The sequence below is a fragment of the Bombus flavifrons genome, chromosome 6 (assembly GCF_040668555.2).
Source record: "Bombus flavifrons isolate JBK064 chromosome 6, iyBomFlav1_principal, whole genome shotgun sequence".
Classification (NCBI taxonomy): Eukaryota; Metazoa; Arthropoda; class Insecta; order Hymenoptera; family Apidae; genus Bombus; species Bombus flavifrons.
Window position 1 is genome coordinate 9,731,492 of NC_138447.1, and position 19,330 is coordinate 9,750,821.

Below are 19,330 nucleotides of genomic sequence, written 5' to 3' on the forward strand. Positions count from 1 at the left end.
ATCAGACGAAAATTCGAGAAGAGGTAAGTAGAAAGCATGTTTGCCTGAATTCGATTGGTTGACACGCGGCGTGGGACCACCGGATTCGCCCTTATATGTGAATCAACCAGACGGATCAAGAACTACACGATCAGTGCTGTTCCATGGATCACGAACAGTAAATCTGTTTACACTAATTGTAAGTAATATTCTTGAAACGTTTCTTTGAACGTAGTTTCTCTGAACGTATTTTTACATATTCACGACTGATAATTTCGTTGGCATACTAAAACAACGTGTTACGAGGTTCATTAAAGGTTAATTAAAACAGGAAGAGTTCAAAGTTTGCTTTTATACATACATATGTATATTGATTTTATATCGTTCATTATCTTTTATTGGAAATAATATACAGAGGTATGTAAAAGTTCCCACTCAAACAAGTTTTTTTTTACTCAGCTTTACATTCTGATTGAGATACTTTAAAGATTTTAAATAATATTATGTAAATACACAACAATATTTACTTCTTGCTTCTCTTTTTTTTACAATATTGGTTAAAATTTGTTTAAATAATATAAAGTGAATACATTACACACATTATAAATTCATACACATTACAATAACATTTTCTTAAATTGTATAAAATAAAATATGATGTACGTAACGAGAAATTTTTATTCACCATTGTAAGATGATGATCTTTCATTAGACTTTCATTGACTTTCTTCAGAATCATTATACAATTGCTTCGCATAATCCTATCTTTCAGCGTAAAAAGAAATAATAATTCGTCAACTGTCCTTAATGCGTTTTGGTCGTAATTTTCGTTTGATTGTCGAACTTCTGTGAGTATTTAGCTGTTGCATCTGTCTGTTCGTGTTCATACATGGGCTTACTGTTACTGTTACTGTTACTGTTACTGTTACTGTTACTTTCATGTAAATAACTAATTCCGCTTACGTTGTTGCATGTGCGTAACACGATAGCTCGGTGAAAGAAGACAAAGAGGAGGGGCTAAATCGTGTGTAAGAAGATTACGTGGAATAGAAAGGACCACTGGTCAAAAGGTATTGGATCCGTGGAATCCTACATCGTGATTGGTTGATACCTCGCGTGGGATCTTGCAATCATCCTTATAGATCGGAGGATCGTCGACCTGTTCTGCAGTTTGCAGATCACGAAGATTCTTTGACGGTCGTATCAAAGTGTTAGAACAATGCTTGGGATAATCTGCGTTTTCAACGCTATCTTGTACGTGACAGCTTCGGAGACAGTAAGTTCTGTGCTTATTTGCAACAATTTGTATGTTATTATTTTAACACGTTAAAACTTTCAGATCTGCTCAAATGATGGACTTTACATCGTTGTTTTTAGTATTATAAACGTACTGATTCTTTTCACACAATTCAATATTGGCTTTCCTTAGACTTATCTCTGTTATCATCATGCCATTATAGCGTAATTGCAATGAATGTGGTGAAGCTTAATCATTATCTGAGTATATATACAAAAAATGTTGGTATCTCAAATATTTTGGATCTTCGATAATAAAATTCAGATCTTTCAAGGAACATTGAATCGCAAGCAGAGTTTTACTCGATAGTACTAAAAAAAAGTAACAATTCTCTTGAAACTCTTTCTCATTGGATCTTGACGCTCGATTCTTCAGCGAATTTTACAAAATTCTTCTGGTAAAGACCTCACGCGCACAATACACATTTTTGACACGTACAGTCACATCTTCAGGTGCATTCTCTGAATCGCTCTTAATACAAAACCAATTAGTTAAAGACCAATACAAAACATTAGTCGGTTCTTAATCACTTGTCACCTACGCGAATTCTCATTCACATGGTTTTTATATTTGAATTCACGTATTAATAGGTAAAGTAATAATAAAAGAATTTAACTTTCGATACTGTATAACTACTATAATTTGAACCTAAACTCGTTGATATTTTCAAATGAAGGAAGAACATTGATCTGTAAAATTTTCAATTTTCCGGTATGCGATAGTAACGCAAATAGAAATGCAACAAAAGAACAATAACGCCTGTTCAGAAGGCACGTTAGCATTTGCATTAACACTTACCGAGCAGAAAATCGTTTGACGCTCTATATGTAGAAAAGAGAAAGTTACTATGTAGGCATAATAGCTGTTTAAAAGTAATTCAATGCACATTCTCGTACGGATAATTCTACCCGCATTTGCGACTTTATAACGTGTGGGATTAACTTTATCGTATCTTCCGTTTAAAGCACAGTTCAAGTGTCAAAACATACTATTATAAGAACAGCTTTAGTGAATTAAAATGCTACAAAATTTCATCGAAAGTTAATTCCTCTATACTGAGATGATTAAAAGTTGTTTTATTGTCGCTTTATATGTTGACAAATAAAAATGTTATTCTACGTCATTATATATCATTTTCTTAAATAAAAATGGTCTAAACATGATATGGAGACTTGATAATTGAATTTAAATCTGTTATTTCAGGTGATCCTTCAACGAATGAAACGTCAAAATGAACCGAGTGAAAGTGGTGGTGTGATAGACAGTATTTTTAACGTGAGTATTATTTAATCTCTCTTACGTTTCTCGGTGATCCAATAAAAATTGATTTTAACGCTTCAGATTCCAATTACGGCGATCAAGGAAACAGGAGCCGCGGTGCAAACTTTTAGCCCAGAAAATTCTAAGGCCATCGATAGTATCTTAAAGGTATATTTATATTCCGGTGACTTATATAACACGTACTCTTCGTAAATACAGTTTTCGTAAAAATCCCTAAAATATAGTTCTTTTCTTTTCATTTTTTCATTTTAAGCTTTCTTTAAACAAAACAAACTTTCGGTGTGCATACATACTTTTGGACATTCATCAAACAATAATATTCTGCTCTCGCGTAACACGCTCTCGATATGACACAGTTCGAATTTTTGTGTTTTATCATCTTATCTATATATTATCCTAGCAATTTCTTTGAAATATAAATCTTTCTTTCTTTTTCATAGATCCCTGTTTCGACCTTAGAAGCTGTTGGGGCTCTAGTAAAACAAACGTCTGGACTGAGACTCCAGAATGCCGAAGAGTTACAACGAATACGCCAAGAAAGAAGAGAGAGAATATTAGCTCAAAGGGAACGACAGAGATTCCAAAGAGAGCAACTTCAGCAACAACGTTTCAAACAGCAACAAATGAAGAGAAACGTTAAGAACAATAACAAAAATTCCTTTGGTTTAAACACCCTCTCCTTCCTGGTTAGTAATCATGGTATCTTAGGTAGTATTCAAGGTCCGTTTGGCGGGTACAATGGAAATGGTGGTGGACATGGTGGTCATGGTGGTCATGGTGGTCATGGAAATCAAGGTATACATTTACTGGTATCGAATATATATCTGTACTGCTTGACTAGGCAAAAGCGAAATCCCTGAAAAAAATTAATGAAAAAGGGAAAGACAAAGGTATATGTGCGATATCTTTAACTATTAATCGAACAATTGTAATAGGAGATATTTACAAAAAGGCGCGTTTTTCTGTCGTTAACGAATTTCTTAAAATCGAGATAATAAGAAAGAATAGTGAATTGTGCGTTGATATGTGAGATTTCTCGTTTTAATCTTATGCCAAAACTTTTCTGAAATATCTTAAGGTACAAATTTTACGGAATTGATAGAGAATATATTGTGGAAAATTCTGCAAAGAAATTTTATTGCAGCTTCTAATGAGAATCATTATATAAAAACAGAGAATGGTGTGCCGCTTTTCTTACCGTTTATATATTTGTTTGTAGGTTTTGAAAACTTCGTTTTTTTCTGAATTAAACAGTACGACTATAAAACTACAGATGGTTCATATAGAAATCTTTATAGGTATCCATGGAGGACAGGGCAGTACAGGTGGTTACGAAGTCCACGAAAACGTAGAAGAAGATACAAATTATTCCTGGCATGGAATCACCGCTGGGTTTGGTACGATTTCTGGCTCTCGACCAACTAGCGCACATATTTCCATACAAAATAAAGTCGCCCCTACAGATAAAAGACCAAACAAGTATTACGACGATTTTCGAATACAGAACAAAATTGCTCCGAATAAAGAAAATGGACTAGACTATGAAGATGATCCTCCACTGCAGAACAAGATTGCACCCAAAAGCAGCAGAATATCGTTTCAATCATAGAACAAATTCATCAAACAGTGAAATGAATTCAATCTTTTAGTTTTCTATCACGTGTAACATACGCTGCCAATTATACTCGTACATAAGTATTAGGAATTAGGACATCTACTTGTAGTATTTATTGGAAAAAGCAAATTTTACTTTGTCTAATATTTTATATTACAAGGCTCCTGTAACGCAATTGAAATGACAGATTTATAATAAGATAAGTAGAATATAGAATAACAACAATGAAATGCATTCGATTACCGAATGTCCTAATACCTACATACGTTCGTTAGCAGTGCACGTTACTTTAAATGTTCTACCATTGTAAAGCGAAGTGACATCGAAGAACAGCAGAGTATCGTTTGACTCAAAAAAGAAATGCAAGGCGAAATGAATTTGATTTTCTAAATTTTCATGACGTATTGTATAACATATATTTACTTTTGTATATCACACGCTCGATAACAGCTGGCCGATAAGTATGTGAGTCACATTGCATCGTTTATGTAGATAACGAATGACAAAATATCGCTGTTTAGAGAAAACCAGAGTCGTTAAAGCAAACTGCAATTTCATCGTTGGGGCGATAATTGGCGAACGAACGACAATGACTCGTTAGATTTTCACGGCAGCTGTGCTGTTTCACCCACGAATTTCGAAGTCACGTATGTACCACGAAAGACTCCATGGCTACTACATGGAATGTTAAACGAGTCAATCCTGCGATACGGAAAACATTTCGAATGTAACACGTCCCATGAATAACGAAAAGATGCGAGGATAAGCAAGCAACCCGTGTATCCATTGTGTATTCGAATAAAATTCAACTTCATTTTGTATATAATTGATATTCCACTGCATGGATCCTCGTTATAAGATAAATATTAAACGAAGGAAAATGAATCTCAGTATCTGATGATAGTCGGATTTAATGAATAATCGCGTGACCGGTAGTCTTGTTTTTTATTTATATGGCTCGGGCGTCATAAGCACATAAATGCATGTAAAATAATAATCAGTCCATGCGTTAACGTTAAATCGTTTCGCAGTTATCGATGTATTAGCATATGTATAAATACAGCGTTGGCAAGGTTGAATGATTCATATGATCGGTTTCGTTTATAATTTATCACATCTATTCGAAGGAATCAGTATCAGAAATTGAAAAAGTATTTCTAAGTAGTATACGAAAAATTTTTAAGCCTTTTGTACTAAACTGTGAATTAAATACCGCAAATGCTCAATCATTGACATTCTAAAAAGTATTACAAGTTGGCCTTGACAATGATTATCCTGGTTTCGAAAACAGAAGTTCGTCGAATTACAAGATTGAATCTTGAAGTTTGAACCATAACTTTGGATTTTTATAAACCACCTTATTATTCAAGCAAATAAGGAGAATTCTAAAATATCTTCTGACATTAGAATACTATTAGTCATGTAACTTTATGTTCTTAGATATTTATTCGAGGAATTATGTTTACGTTTGATTCAACTTTGATCTGCGATATTAATGTCTAGTTTTCCTGCATCTCGTTATATTTTTAATTAAGATCTTTTTAGCGTCATCCATCTATCTCGTCAAAAAAATAATCATTTATAAAAACCTTTGCTTCTTTTTCATCTATGTGTTGAGTCATTTTAGCGGAAATTTCTCCATCACACAAGTGCATAGTTATTTCACGATTGCAGCATTCCCTTTCATTAAATTGTGAAGAAATTACGAATTCTTTAACCGTGAACACGTTAATTGGTAATTTATTTTCGACGTAAAACAATGAAAATTTCCAACGCTAAACTAAAAATGAAAGCAATAAATCGAAAAACCTTCCGAAAATATTTGAATTATTTTCTAAAAAGGTACAATACATTTTGTACCGTACCAACTAGCTATCTTTTATTATAAAAAGATATTCAATTATTTTCATTAATAAATCGAGGAAGAATTTGTGCATTAAGACGTTAAAATCCTATTGAAACTTCTCCCATTTGTAAAAATAAACAACGTGCAATGTCTTCTCTGTCTTTTCGGGGATGTACTTGTTAATTAAGGCAGCACACCGAAACTTATACAAATGCCAGCGAGACTGAAGAAGGAAATGAATGCGTGGTGATTGTATTCATATTGTCCTTGACCCTGGCGTAATCATAGTTCATTCGGTAGACAATCGTCGTATAAATCAGCTATAAACTCACATTCGCAAAACGAGTTGCTCGGCTACTTCTTAAGTCTACGTCAGACTTTATCCCTTCCCGACGAGAAGGTGAGCCAGAGATGTCTTCGAGGTCTTTTTAGAAGTCCGTAGTAAGTGCGTTAGGTAGCCAGTTGTGCGACTCAGTTGAAAGAAAGATGCTGTGCTGCAAGGTTGTTTTAGTGTTCATAGTTAGTCTACTTGCATTGATCACCGGGATGCCTCAAGATAGCGATAATAGCGCCCAGAGTCCATTCTCCGTGAGTTTTCAACTTTATCGAATTAATAATACAAATTTTCATTGTATTTGTCTGAGAACAATTCACGCTTACGTTTGCGATGCAGACGATTGTGAGACAGCAATTTATCGAATTTTGCATTGTAACTTTGCTTGGAATTTTGAACGAACAAGTGGAAGTTTAATTAGCGACTCGCGTAATTGGTGCGTTTGGAAATTTGTAAGAAAACGAAGCTTCGAAAAAAAAAAAAAAAAAAAAAAATAGGAATAGAAATTGAAAAAAATTGTCACATTTTTATTGAAAAGTTTCCGTTCATATTCGCTATCGATATTTACAAAACGATTAAAAATGAAGAATTTCCCCTCATACGAAAACAAAATTATTCAGTTGTTCAACAAGCGAGTATAATTAGGGATGATAATCAAAACTGTGCGATATTTGCATCCTTTGCAAATGCTTAATTGTATACCTAATGAATTGTTTTACAAACTGAGTATGAGCAAATAGCTGTAAGCGAACAGCTTTCTAATATTTCCAAGTATAACGTAACAATAATTAGACGACGTGCCACGACGTCCTTTGAATCTTTTTGTTCGGACGGTCATAAATGATGACGAATGAATGACGGTGAATAGAATGTATAAAAAAATTTAGTGAAAAGGGGAGAGTACGGGTCACTGATGGCGGAACAATATTAGGTAATCAGCAAACGCAACCACGGATCAGGGAAAAGATTGCGGAAATATAAAACCGAGTTAAAAGTTTGCGATGGTTATATGATTGTTGTAAAATATTGCTTAAATTTGCAGATACTTGTAATGAACCAAGGACTAAGTTAAAGTTCGTTATCAGGCCGACAATTTAGTGAATTTACATAAATATCAAATAATCCTGAAAAACTTAGAAAATATACAGGTGGTATAGAAGCAAATTGTACTGAGTTTGTAATTGTTTAAGAAAATTGTTTCATATTAACTACCACCTATTTGTTAAATACATACATAATGTACCTAAAAGCCTTCATTAAGGTTTATCGGTCTAATTGTAGCGTAAAAACGTTTATAAACTTTACAACGAGGCATTATAAATGTAATGTAGATAGTTCGGTAGCAATTACTACAATGTTAATATCTGGAGGAACTTATCGCTGTAATTATACAAAAATGTTAGGTAACAATGGTTAGGTAATGTTAGGTACAATGCACTGTACATAATATGCAAAACTATATATACAATTTCCAAAGTACATTATTTGCCATAATATTTAATATAGAAACCAAATCTCTGCATAGGTCCTCTAGTTGAGTTGATAAAAATATGAATTTACGTATTGCACCCTTTAGTTAAATTATCCTATTTAGTACTTCTCCATACTTCGAGATATGTTTAGATGTACAAATTTCATCTATTAAGTAAAGTTATATTCAAGTATATTATACAGGTTGTTCATTCAAACAACAACTAAATGCCTTAAATAGTATGGAGAGAAATAAAAAACACTTTAGTTTTCATTACTTTCGAAGTGATCGATATAGGATAATTTAACTATAGACAGTAGCATAAATATTTGCAATCTCATAATAAAACAATAAAAAAACATCCCATTGTTTCTTCGCAGCTTCCATTCGTTCAACTTACAAATGGTGGAATCCGATTCAATTTGGGCGGCTACCATGCCCAAGCTGGACTAGGCGGAAGCAATGGACTTCACGCTAGCGTCGGAACACCCTGGGGTGGCCATGCGTCCGCTGGTTTGGGTGGCACAATCGATGGCAACAATGCAAATCTTGGCTAGTACAATTCCATCGACACGTCTTTCTTCTTTTCCAATAGAACTTGTAAATCTGTCGCCATAGACGTTTATACGAATTTCATCTATTTGAACGAAACTTTAGTTGGCGCTCGATTAATCCGTCAAGTGGCATAAACGAGTCAAATTGTCATTCGGATTGCCAATCTCTCGAATATAATAATTCCTTTATTTACAGATTCCCTATTTTCTTACGTTCCGTTACTTTCTACTAAAAGTACTTTGTATTACGATTTATAATTTTTCCAGTTTCATAATTAACATCTTCATGCGCGATGTTGCTTACACGTGACAGCTTATTTTAATATGTTACCAAATGATAAACGTTAAATTAACTAAACGATAAATCCATTTGTTTTCGATAAAACTGATCCATTATTCTGGCGTATCTCGTCTTCTTTTCGACCATCTAAAAAGACGATTCTCCTCAGACGATGGAAAAGGGATATTGACGTTGCGAATTCAATTCTCCCTTATGTAAACGTGAACTATAATATCAACAAAAAAAAATCATAGATCGCAAGAAGTCAGCTCCTATTATATCATCTCCAATTATATACTTATATGATTTTTTTATGCCTTGATAGATTCTCAGAAATAGATATTTATCGTATCATAAATATACTGGAAGTTGACCTCTGGATTTCCAGTTTTTTTTCCTTTTTTTTTCCCCTTATAAGAAGGCGAAATGAAAAGTTCATGCGGTGAATCGATCAACAGGAGGGGGTTTGTTCGCGAGAGCAGGCCTTGGAAACGGACGACACGAAGCTGCAGCAGGATTAGGCGGATTGATAGACGGAAGTGGAAGGTCGGGTCCTGGACTCAGAGGAGGAATCTTTGCCAACACGGGAGCTCATGCGGTTGGAACATCAATTGGGATTCCTAACAGAGGACCAAGCGACAGACGAGATGATGGAAATAATAAACCAGGTGAAGATGAAGGCGATAGGGGCCAATCAACCAGAGGACATTCGAATATTCAAGTAATCGCTCGTTCTGGAAATAAGAAAGAAAAAGTATTGGAGGTGCGTTAAATTAGTATTAATTGTTCATTGAGTCGTAATTAAGATGTTTATTATCAGAGTTACAAATTTGCGATGTTTTAAAAATAATTCAAATTTAATTGTAAAGTGTGAAATAAAGAAATATATACAAAATGTGTGCAAAAGTTTCTGGGCAAATAAATCTACTTTATATTCGTATAAAGGAATAATTAATTCGTAGTGTATATAATACAACTGTGTAGTCGTATTTATTTATTATACTGCTTTCTTTTATTCGTCATAGTTCTGTACCTAATATTAGTTAACAACTTTTTAAATATCATTACATTAGGTGAGATAATTAGATGATCAAATACATTAGATAAATATCATTACCTTATATTAGGAATATAAAATGAGAGATTAACGTTACCGGGAAGTCTTGCACACCACAGTATATAAATGACGTGCTTCGTTAAAAAGAAAGAAAAAAGAAAAAGAGAAATAAATCTCAGACAGTAAATATATAATACGAAAGTACAAGAAAAAGGATATGATTTGTGGTATACGATTAGCAAACAAATTATGAAGTGTTGAGATATGAAGGGTAAAATTATCGTTAATTTGTAGACAGTGGCTGTGCCGGAATCTCCAGAGGCTTTTAAGCAAATTGACTCTTCGTCGAAAAAAGAGGTAAACACAATTGAATTAATGGCATCAATTTGAAGGTCGTTGCTCTTATATCGAATTAATAATCTGTGAATACGATTGTGCCAGATACAAGAAGCATTAAACGTTAAACCGCTATCTATCGCCGAGGTTAATCCTGTTTTGTCCAGCGAGACGAATGATATACGCGTTGGTGAGAAAAATCACAGTTAATTAATAATCTTAACTCATTAAGGATCAACCAATGGTTTATCATAATGTTATAATTATATCAATTTCTTTACGTTTCATAAGGTCGTAAAGTCTATGTGAAAAAAATAACTAGGATAAAAATCATTAGAATTCTCGTTCACAGTCACGTTGTACGAAAATAGAATTCCATAATAAAAGTTGATGGAAAAAAGAACGCTGATAAAATATCGTGTCAACGTAACGTTGCCCCTTAATGGATTAACACGACACAGTACAACATAATACGACACTTTTTATACATTTGAGATTTATATTTTAGTTCGACTAACGAAGGTCCTTCCACGTCACCGTAGAAGAAAGTTATGGGAATCGAAGAGACAGGTTGATCAAGAGCATACAGTTCCGATAGAGCCGCAGGGTAATGCCGATTCAAATGTTCAAAACATCCAAAAGCGTCAAGCGATTTATTATTCAGACCCTACGCCTACACAAAAAGTAGCGGTAATGAGGACCAAAAGTCCAGGTTTTTACGATGACATATTTCAGGTAAAAAATATGATTATCCTTATTTTTCTATCCAAAAGTATTCGGACGCTTGTTTGTTTCTTACACAAGATAAATTTTAATTACTTCAATGATATTATATACATATAACCAGCATAACCGTATAATAAAATATTATAATGCGATTAAATTGATTTTTAAAAGCCAATACGTAATACTAAGACTGGCATTTATAACTGTCGGATCTTATAACGTTATTCTGTCAGTTTGGTAAATATTTTATCTTTGGATTCTATCATTTTTAAATTATAAATTACATTATGAAGATATCTTTCAAACGGATAGGATGTTGATTCAAAAAGTGATATCTAAATAATCAATTTATGGGGTAAATAGTACTGCTTTTGTATTGTTTAATATGTAATTTGAATTTATAATTTGTTAATTCCAATTATTAATTCATCAACATCGGTATGTTTGGATAATTGTAAAGAAGGGTGGTATATGATATAACGAAAACTTCCTTCATTCACTTAAGTGTTTCCTTTTCACAGATACCGATATCAACGCTGAACGCTGTTAATCAACTGTTGAATAATAATGCCGGATAAGTAATGACGTCGTGTTGCGTCGATTTCCTAATCTCCATACACACTTTTTACATTGTAAGACTTAGTGGTAGTGGAAATAGCTATCCATTAAAAAAAGATATATATGCGTTGTGTTTAATTTGTTAGAATTTTCTTAATAAATTATTCTAAACTGAACTCTCTTTCACTGTTTATTCCCATCACTCCAGATTCACACTGCATTAATAAATCAATCGAAAATAATCTATTTTATTCTGTAAACATGAAACCTATTAGTAGTGTAGTATCGTGAAATAATCGTGTAAAATTCGATGAATTTAATAAGACAAAGAGTACGAACTGCAGTGGAGGTAATAAAAGTAAAAGTGCTGAAGGGCTGAGAAATCCCCATGGGTCATCGGGCCTATCGACGTGTCCGTGGCCCTTTTGGAAAATCGAGTACTTGGAAAGGCGAACGTGACCATATTTTGGAAATGGTTTTAGTTAAATAATTATAATTTTCTGCTCTATCATTTGTAAGTAAATATACGAAATAAAATTTCTATACTGTTAAATTGTTGCTTCTTTTCTAAACGTGTTCCCGAGTGAAGAGTTACCAATTGCGAAAATTGCCGTTATCTTACTTTTAGGCGCTCATATTCGATAAAAATCGCAATTATGTTATGTAAAAGACAAGATATGCGAGCGTTCAGAAATTTCGTGAAACGTACGAATAGTAGTAGTAATGATGTTTGACAAAGCCAAGGTCGAGTTTTTGGATATCAATGCTAATTTCCGAACAATGACAGCTATTACGAGGTATTTACTATTAATGGTCAAACAGTGTGATATAGACCGGCTGATAACTATTATATAAATATGAACGAGTCAACCAGAAAACAAGTACTTTCGAGGAGCCGCTTTCTGCATTTTCGTCGCAAAGCTATACGAAAGAACACAGCTCGTCAATATGAGAGTTATACTGTCTTTATTCCTCACTTGCTTCCTGCTTGGATTCTTGGCCAGTACAGGCAATGGTCAGCTGGTAAGGTTTCTTTGAAACAAAATAGTTACTATAACGAAGACAATTACAAATTGTATTTCGAGATTTGTGTATTATTTCTATTTAATGCTGCTTAAGAACATTGTCATTGCGATATATTAATATTTCAGACTGGACAGAGCATCCTTTCTACTGCACAAGGTAATGGCACCACTCTATTTAATAAATAGGATACTATTATTTATGAGCTGCTTCTTCGTAAAGCAATATATGTATCTTATTGATATTGTTGGATGTAACGTTTATTAGCTTGACGCATCTGAAACGTCGTTTTTTTCAAAAATGTTCGCATTTTACGGATCGATACTATCTAACAACCTATGGTATTTTACAATAAATGTTGATCGAATCGAATGATTATTAATTTATCATAAGATTACGGATGCTTCTAAATATTGAAATTTAAATGTGCAGAAATATACAGAAGCATATAGTATACGGGAATGTACTGAATATCCAGATAAACTGCCACAATAGTTATGAGACGTGCCTCTATTTAGATACTACTCCTTTAATGATATTCGTAAAAATGTAAATTTAAATAAACATCCAGTCAATTTATACGCTTTTACGTATTACAAACTGCGAAAGCACCCGAATAGTTATGAACGATGATATTCGAACAGAAACATAGTTGGATTTTACCAAATTAATTAATAGGCAATAAATTAAGCAAGAGGAATGTTTTAAACGATTTTGTAGGAACCACTGGTAACTTACTGCCCGCAGCCCCGACTCTCAACGATGCCCTCACTAGCATTCTTGGACCTCTTTTGAATGGTAACAGCGGAGGTAATAACTCTGTCTCTGGCTCTTTAAATGGAGCCTTCTAATAAACTATCGAATTCTAATAAAAATTAAAAAGAAATTCTGAGCTTTTCGTGCATCAATGAGATTCGTAATCTTCGCCCCTTAATAATTTTAGTCCACTGTACACAATAAATTGTTTCATACATTTTAGTATGATTATCAAAATATTTCGGAAAACTAATGAAATCAAAATCTAACATAATAAGTTATCTTCTATCACGTGTAAATCGAAGCGTCGCTATCCGCCATTCATGATCTAACTATAATTAATCGTCAAGAGCTATATATACGTCTATGCTATTATAAATGAAATTTCACTCGAATACATTATTTTACCTTAGATATAAATAAAGTCAAACAAATGTTATTAAGGATTTTACTATTATTTAATATTAAATACAAGATAAATAAGTTATTATTTGCAGTGGATATGAATAACACTATTTACGATAATATTATTAAGGGGTGATAATATTAAAATAAAATTCAATTTCTCTTCATAATCAACTTTAAAGAAGTTATACAATAGACTTGGAAAGGTTTTCTCAACTAATACGTTAATATAATGTTAATGTAATGTTTCATGATCACATCTAGGAGCGAACAGCCTCGGCGATAGTCTGACTAAGCTCTTGAACGGTCTTCAAAACGTGTCGATCGGTTCACTACTTCAAGGTATTTTGAATGGAGATCTTTCACAACTTCAGGAATTACTTGGTCCTGTAATAGGACTCTTACAAAGCTTACCTATAGTTGGCCCACTCATAATACTCCTATCTCAAGTATTGAATGTAAGTTTCGTATTATATTTCGTAATTTTCTTATAATCTTATTAAATAGTCGTTTTTAATATGTTATTCACTTTGATCATTCTTATTTTAATAAGCGAAAATGACGTATTTTCCTTAAACACGTGTATTCGTTAACAAATACGACATTGCCCACCAAGTGTTTGCAATATGTTTGCCAACCTTTTGTGGGTTTATTGCACACTAACACAAACTGTTCACGAACTGTTATTAAATCTACCAAAATATTTTCTATATGTACTTCAGTGTATTTCGTAACTTCGAACAATTACAATCGTCCATGAAATCGTCTTCGCAATTTCAATCTTACTAAAATGGTCATTTTTATTGAAATAAAATATATAAGATGTAGGCATATACATATTTGTTTATTATCATATATAAAACAATAAGAAAATGGTAAAAAAATACTTCGCAATGAAATCTTGTAGCGTTCTATTTCATTAAAAATGGCCTTTTTATCGAATGCAAGAAGATTTTTACGAATAACTGTATGTGTCTTACGAATATGTTCACGAAAAACATGCAAAACGAACGACGATGAGATGTCGAATTATTCATAAACATCAGTGAGCAGGCACCTTAACCGTAATTTTTGTTTTTGCATGTTTCAGATTCCACTAACTCTTGTCGCAAGTATAGTCGCTTTATTACTTCAGCTCTTGTTGGTTCTCTTGAACATAACGAGAGCTGCGAGTGGTTGATAATTGTCTTACACATTAGCATTCGTATAATTTGATTTGGATATGCATATTCATATATTATACATGTTACAATAAAATGTGCATTTTGGAAAATAAAATTCTATCTCGAAAATAAAAAATGAACATTTTCTCACCCATTTTCCGTTCTAATATCTTCTTGAGGACAAGTCGTCCAACATCGACCCTTTAATTCCTATAACTCAGATCGTAATTGCGATATAAACTTTACCTTATTCTACTTTTATCCGTATTTTAACACAAAGGGCTTTATATTAAAATATATACAAAGTGCTTTGGTTTCATTAATTTCAATAATAAACGATACAGTAGTACGCGAAAGTGTCCGAACACTTAGGCATAGAAACCTTCTATAAATATATATAAATATATAAATATATAAAATATAAATAAATATAAATAAATAAATATATAAAATATATATAAATATATTTTTTGTAATTTCATTGGTACTTTAACAACATCTATCATGATTATATTAGTGAAATTCTAAAAAAATTTGACAATAATACATATATAGAAGCTTCCAGATATTTATCACAAGCACACGTTATTTCGCACAAGTCACCAAAGTATTCGGAACAAACAATTATTTACTATACAATACTAATAAGCCACAATGGTTTTGGCAAAGCCACGTTCGGCACTAATTCTATGTTTAAAACTACTACGTATAAGTACGTATATTAATTTTTTACTAAGTGTACATTTGCAGTAAGTGTTGCAAATCCCCGACTAAAGAGCAACCGGTCAGGTCAAACCGATCGGTCGATATCGCGTACCTCGAATGACTTAACGCTCAAGGTGGAAGAGGTTTAATAGATCGAGTGTTAGAGTAATCTAGCACTGTATTTGCACTTGTTGTATAAAAGTAAAGTGTGATGTTATGAACACGGCGGTGGTAAGATCTTGTTGGGAGTGAAGTATTTCACCCACACGGTACGATGTCTGATGATAAACTGTCCTTCTACGTTGCTGCTTCTCCCTACCAGCCGTTGGGTTTCGTCTGTCCATCGTGCCTTTTCGGCTGGGTTTTTCCCGGAGTTTTTTACCTGACCTCGGAGTCATTAGGTTTACATCTCGGGGAGGACATGTAATTTGGAACTTCTTAAAGAAAGGAATGGGCCTGTCCGAACTCAAATTCCGCACTCAAAATTTCGAACAGTAAGTAAGTTGTAACTTCTATATACGCGATCAGATTGATTTCAAATTTTATCAATAGTAATGAAATTTCCCAAAGTTTTCTATAATACACATAACGTGTTCAGAAGAATCTTGGTAAAAATAGTGATAACTATATAAGTGTTTTCGTGATCTACTATACGTATTGCGAAGAAATTTCACTTATGACGTCATTAATATAATTTTCGTCGATGATAGCTTTCGATCGTTGAATGATTTTTCTTTTGATATCGAATTATTCGATTGCAAATGAGCTTTCGAAGAAACACGTACGTACACGGTCGACGGCCGTTTGTATGCCTTGTTCCTAGATCGTGAAGCAAATCGAAAGAGAAAGTAAGTGTCTGTCGTAAGAGCGTAAACCAACTTTATAACCGACTACAACGTAATGTGTTAGTCGCTGGATGACTGCGATGCAAGGAACGTCCTATGCGATAAATCTTCAGTTCTGTTCTAATTATCTTCGTTTCGTACACGATAAAACGATTTTCTGGCAAGAAGTAGAAGAAAAACCGCAACGTGAGTATACTTTCGCAACAAAGTATCGTCACTTTCATTTAAGAAAGTGGAGTTGCTAGTGACGAAGAAATTTTCTTTGCAGGACAACGATGTGGGGGAGTCTTGAAAAACGAAGAACCTTGAGATTTTGTATTTTGATCCTTGTCTGTCGGCTCGATTTATCGATCGGATTACCCGTGGAACAACCAACCAGATTCACCTTAAATACGGGAGATACGAATTCGAGAAATGTTGCTACAAGACTAGTGTCTAATTACGCACCAGGCAAGGTAAGTGCGTTTATAATTTTTTAAAGGAATTTCACAAAGAAAGGCCACTGACCATTTTTAACATAGAGAGAGTTTCACATTCTTTGAATAAATTACTCAACTATAGTCTAAAATATATACACAAGTGAAAATGAGGAAGACATGTTGTATAAAGTTTTGCTGTAAACGTTTTATTATAAAATTATATGCAAATATTGAACACAAACTGAAATACAGATTTATTATAATAATTGATGCTATATTTTCAAACAGAAGTTTTAATATTCTAAGCAATCACTGTTATTGATATTATCTATCAATCACTACGAATTATATTATGCCGCATGTTGGCATCATGCCAATGAGTATGATATCATCTATGTCACATAAGATTCATTTTTCGTATTGTTTAATTTAATTACAGCTTTATAATGAAGCGTTTAAAGCTATATTTTATATCGTTTACTGTTTGTTCTTATTTCTACTTGCACAGATTAGTAGCAGATTGCACAGATTGTCCTATATTTATTTATCCACCATAATTTTAATGCTATGAAAATAGTATGCGATAGTAGTAAGAACACTCGCGATATTCAAAGATTCGATTAAGATTACAAAATTTGGTATAGAATAGCGGTTAGGTCAAAATTGTGTTTCGGTTTTTGTAGGAGATTTTAGGCCGTGTCGCGGACGCGATAAGAATCGGCACAGGCAGATTTGTGAATTCCGTCACATTGGCCCGAAACATCATAGCCAGTCGGGCGCAGGTAATTGGCGCACTGACTTCGATACCGCATATCATCGATTTGTCTCCCATTCTAATAGGCTTTTTTAATACTAGATCGATATAAAAATTCTATCGGTCTGTTCTCTAACTGTGCCCTCAGGCGATCAATAATATTGTCGATATTTCTGTCAATAGTTCTCATTAAAAGTGCGATTTGTCAATAAATATTGACAATATTATTGATAGTTCGAGGGCACCCGAAAAAGAAAAAACTCATTTGTCTTAAACAATCAACATGAAATTTAATTAATAACCCTCAATTTGATATCATGATCGTCATTTATGATCGTCTCTTCGCCTATCTCATCTCTCTAATTACTCTTATTGAAACACACTCTCAATCCAATTGCAATCTAATTTTCAGTACTCTGATCATTTCTCCTGACGAAAGGTTCGTCTAGATCTTTATAAAACTTTGTTCAGTAAATAATTCGTTTAAATATCATTAAAACTATCGCTGTGTCTCGGAAGAGAGGGAAAAAGCATAAGACATATACGTCGAATAAATCGATTCATCTCTCGACAGAGTTTCACCATTTATCGTAAGGCTATCTTTTTTCTAATCGCATGTGGCAATAACGAATAACAAATCAACCTGACTGGAAGGAAAATCGAGGTTGAATCGCGCGTAAAACTCGTCTAATTAGCACGAGAATCACGGTAATCCGTGAAATATGTCTTAGTATATAGGAAAATATCACTGGAACGTTCATTTAACACTCATGCTATCATTAAACTCAAGGATTGAGAAATCGTAACAGTATTCTAGCAAGTATAAAATATTCAAACGATAAACACGCGCCATATCCTTTATGGAACAGGCTTTGGCCAGCGAGACACAGACCATGGCGACAGTGGTAGTGCAGAAATCGGTGGCCTTGAACTACGAACCAATATCCTCGGTAACGACCCAGTATCCGCCAGTTACGAACACTCGACCAAACGCGCGCGAAACTGTGAGACTGGAGAACGAAACTGCGCAAGGTTTCTTAGAGAAGCCAATTTCGAAACCTATCGCGAACGTTTTGGAATCTTTTCTGAATCCTACACCATTGGTAGATGGTATCAAGGAGGAGGAAAAATATGGAAACTCTGGAGACAAGTTTATCGGCATTGGTCGGACTCTGGTCGATGGATTCGAGAAGTTTAGCAATTTTCTGAACGGTGTCGTTGACGTACGTATATTTAAATGTAGAATATTAACCCTTTGACGAAGAAATATATTTAGAACATAATTAAGATTTCTCACGGCTTTTTTTTATGTGGAATTAGAAAAATGTTTAACTTTCTACAGGGAATAAATATTAATAATTGCGTGTAACGATATATGAAAAATAAAAAGTATTAAGTTTGACGGTTTGATTGAACGTGTAACGTAATAATTAGAGAAAACTTTAACTTCTTCTGAATAATAATATATCGATAATTATTTTTAGTTTCCACGCAAGACTGTCAAAACGAGTACCCAGGAAATCACAGACTTTTTAAATAAAATAGGAGCTCGTCTGGTCGGATTAGAGTAATGTAATTATCATAATTTATAAGATCGTCTTATTCGGTGTTCTAATTGTTTTTTTGTTACTCGAATAAACTTGTTTGTTTTTTTACTGTGTCGTTTTATGAAACACAAAGTGATTTTCTCGCCAGTTGATTAGAAAAACATGTTAGACAATGTTAACGTTGTGCGATATGTATATTTATAGACTGCAGATATTTATGCAAATTCATATTTTTATGAATTCGTATAATGACTTGAAAAGTTTGTTTCACCTACCCAATACGTTAGCAAATATTTTTAGCTATTTTATGCATTCTGCGCGTGTTTACAGTTGTAAATTTCGCATAAAGTCTATACATATTTGCAAGATGGTTACTAAA

General features: G+C 33.5%; 3 protein-coding genes and 1 long non-coding RNA gene across 4 annotated transcripts in view; all 4 read left to right on the forward strand.

The window, feature by feature from the left end:
* LOC138180796 (uncharacterized) overlaps window positions 1-14,817 on the forward strand; it is a 120,303-nt gene extending 105,486 nt beyond the window's left edge. Inside the window, exons 2-3 of the long non-coding RNA XR_011173374.1 lie at window positions 13,783-13,976; window positions 14,609-14,817. This is a non-coding gene — a long non-coding RNA (uncharacterized LOC138180796). The remainder of the gene's footprint in view (window positions 1-13,782; window positions 13,977-14,608) is intronic.
* LOC138180788 (uncharacterized) lies at window positions 469-5,738 on the forward strand. The gene is made up of 5 exons (XM_069114975.1): window positions 469-1,255; window positions 2,480-2,551; window positions 2,618-2,704; window positions 2,998-3,352; window positions 3,856-5,738. Exons 1-5 carry the CDS (start codon window positions 1,199-1,201, stop codon window positions 4,164-4,166), a joined length of 882 nt encoding a protein of 293 aa, XP_068971076.1. The 5' UTR covers window positions 469-1,198; the 3' UTR covers window positions 4,167-5,738.
* On the forward strand, window positions 6,386-11,510 carry LOC138180795 (uncharacterized). The gene is made up of 7 exons (XM_069114986.1): window positions 6,386-6,606; window positions 8,204-8,375; window positions 9,116-9,420; window positions 10,009-10,071; window positions 10,156-10,240; window positions 10,559-10,785; window positions 11,298-11,510. Exons 1-7 carry the CDS (start codon window positions 6,505-6,507, stop codon window positions 11,352-11,354), a joined length of 1,011 nt encoding a protein of 336 aa, XP_068971087.1. The 5' UTR covers window positions 6,386-6,504; the 3' UTR covers window positions 11,355-11,510.
* Window positions 14,818-16,021: 1,204 nt separating the features above from the next.
* On the forward strand, window positions 16,022-19,059 carry LOC138180793 (uncharacterized). Its single transcript, XM_069114983.1, has 4 exons — window positions 16,022-16,417; window positions 16,500-16,686; window positions 18,274-18,627; window positions 18,889-19,059. Exons 2-4 carry the CDS (start codon window positions 16,507-16,509, stop codon window positions 18,973-18,975), a joined length of 621 nt encoding a protein of 206 aa, XP_068971084.1. The 5' UTR covers window positions 16,022-16,417; window positions 16,500-16,506; the 3' UTR covers window positions 18,976-19,059.
* The last annotated feature ends 271 nt before the right edge of the window (window positions 19,060-19,330 follow it).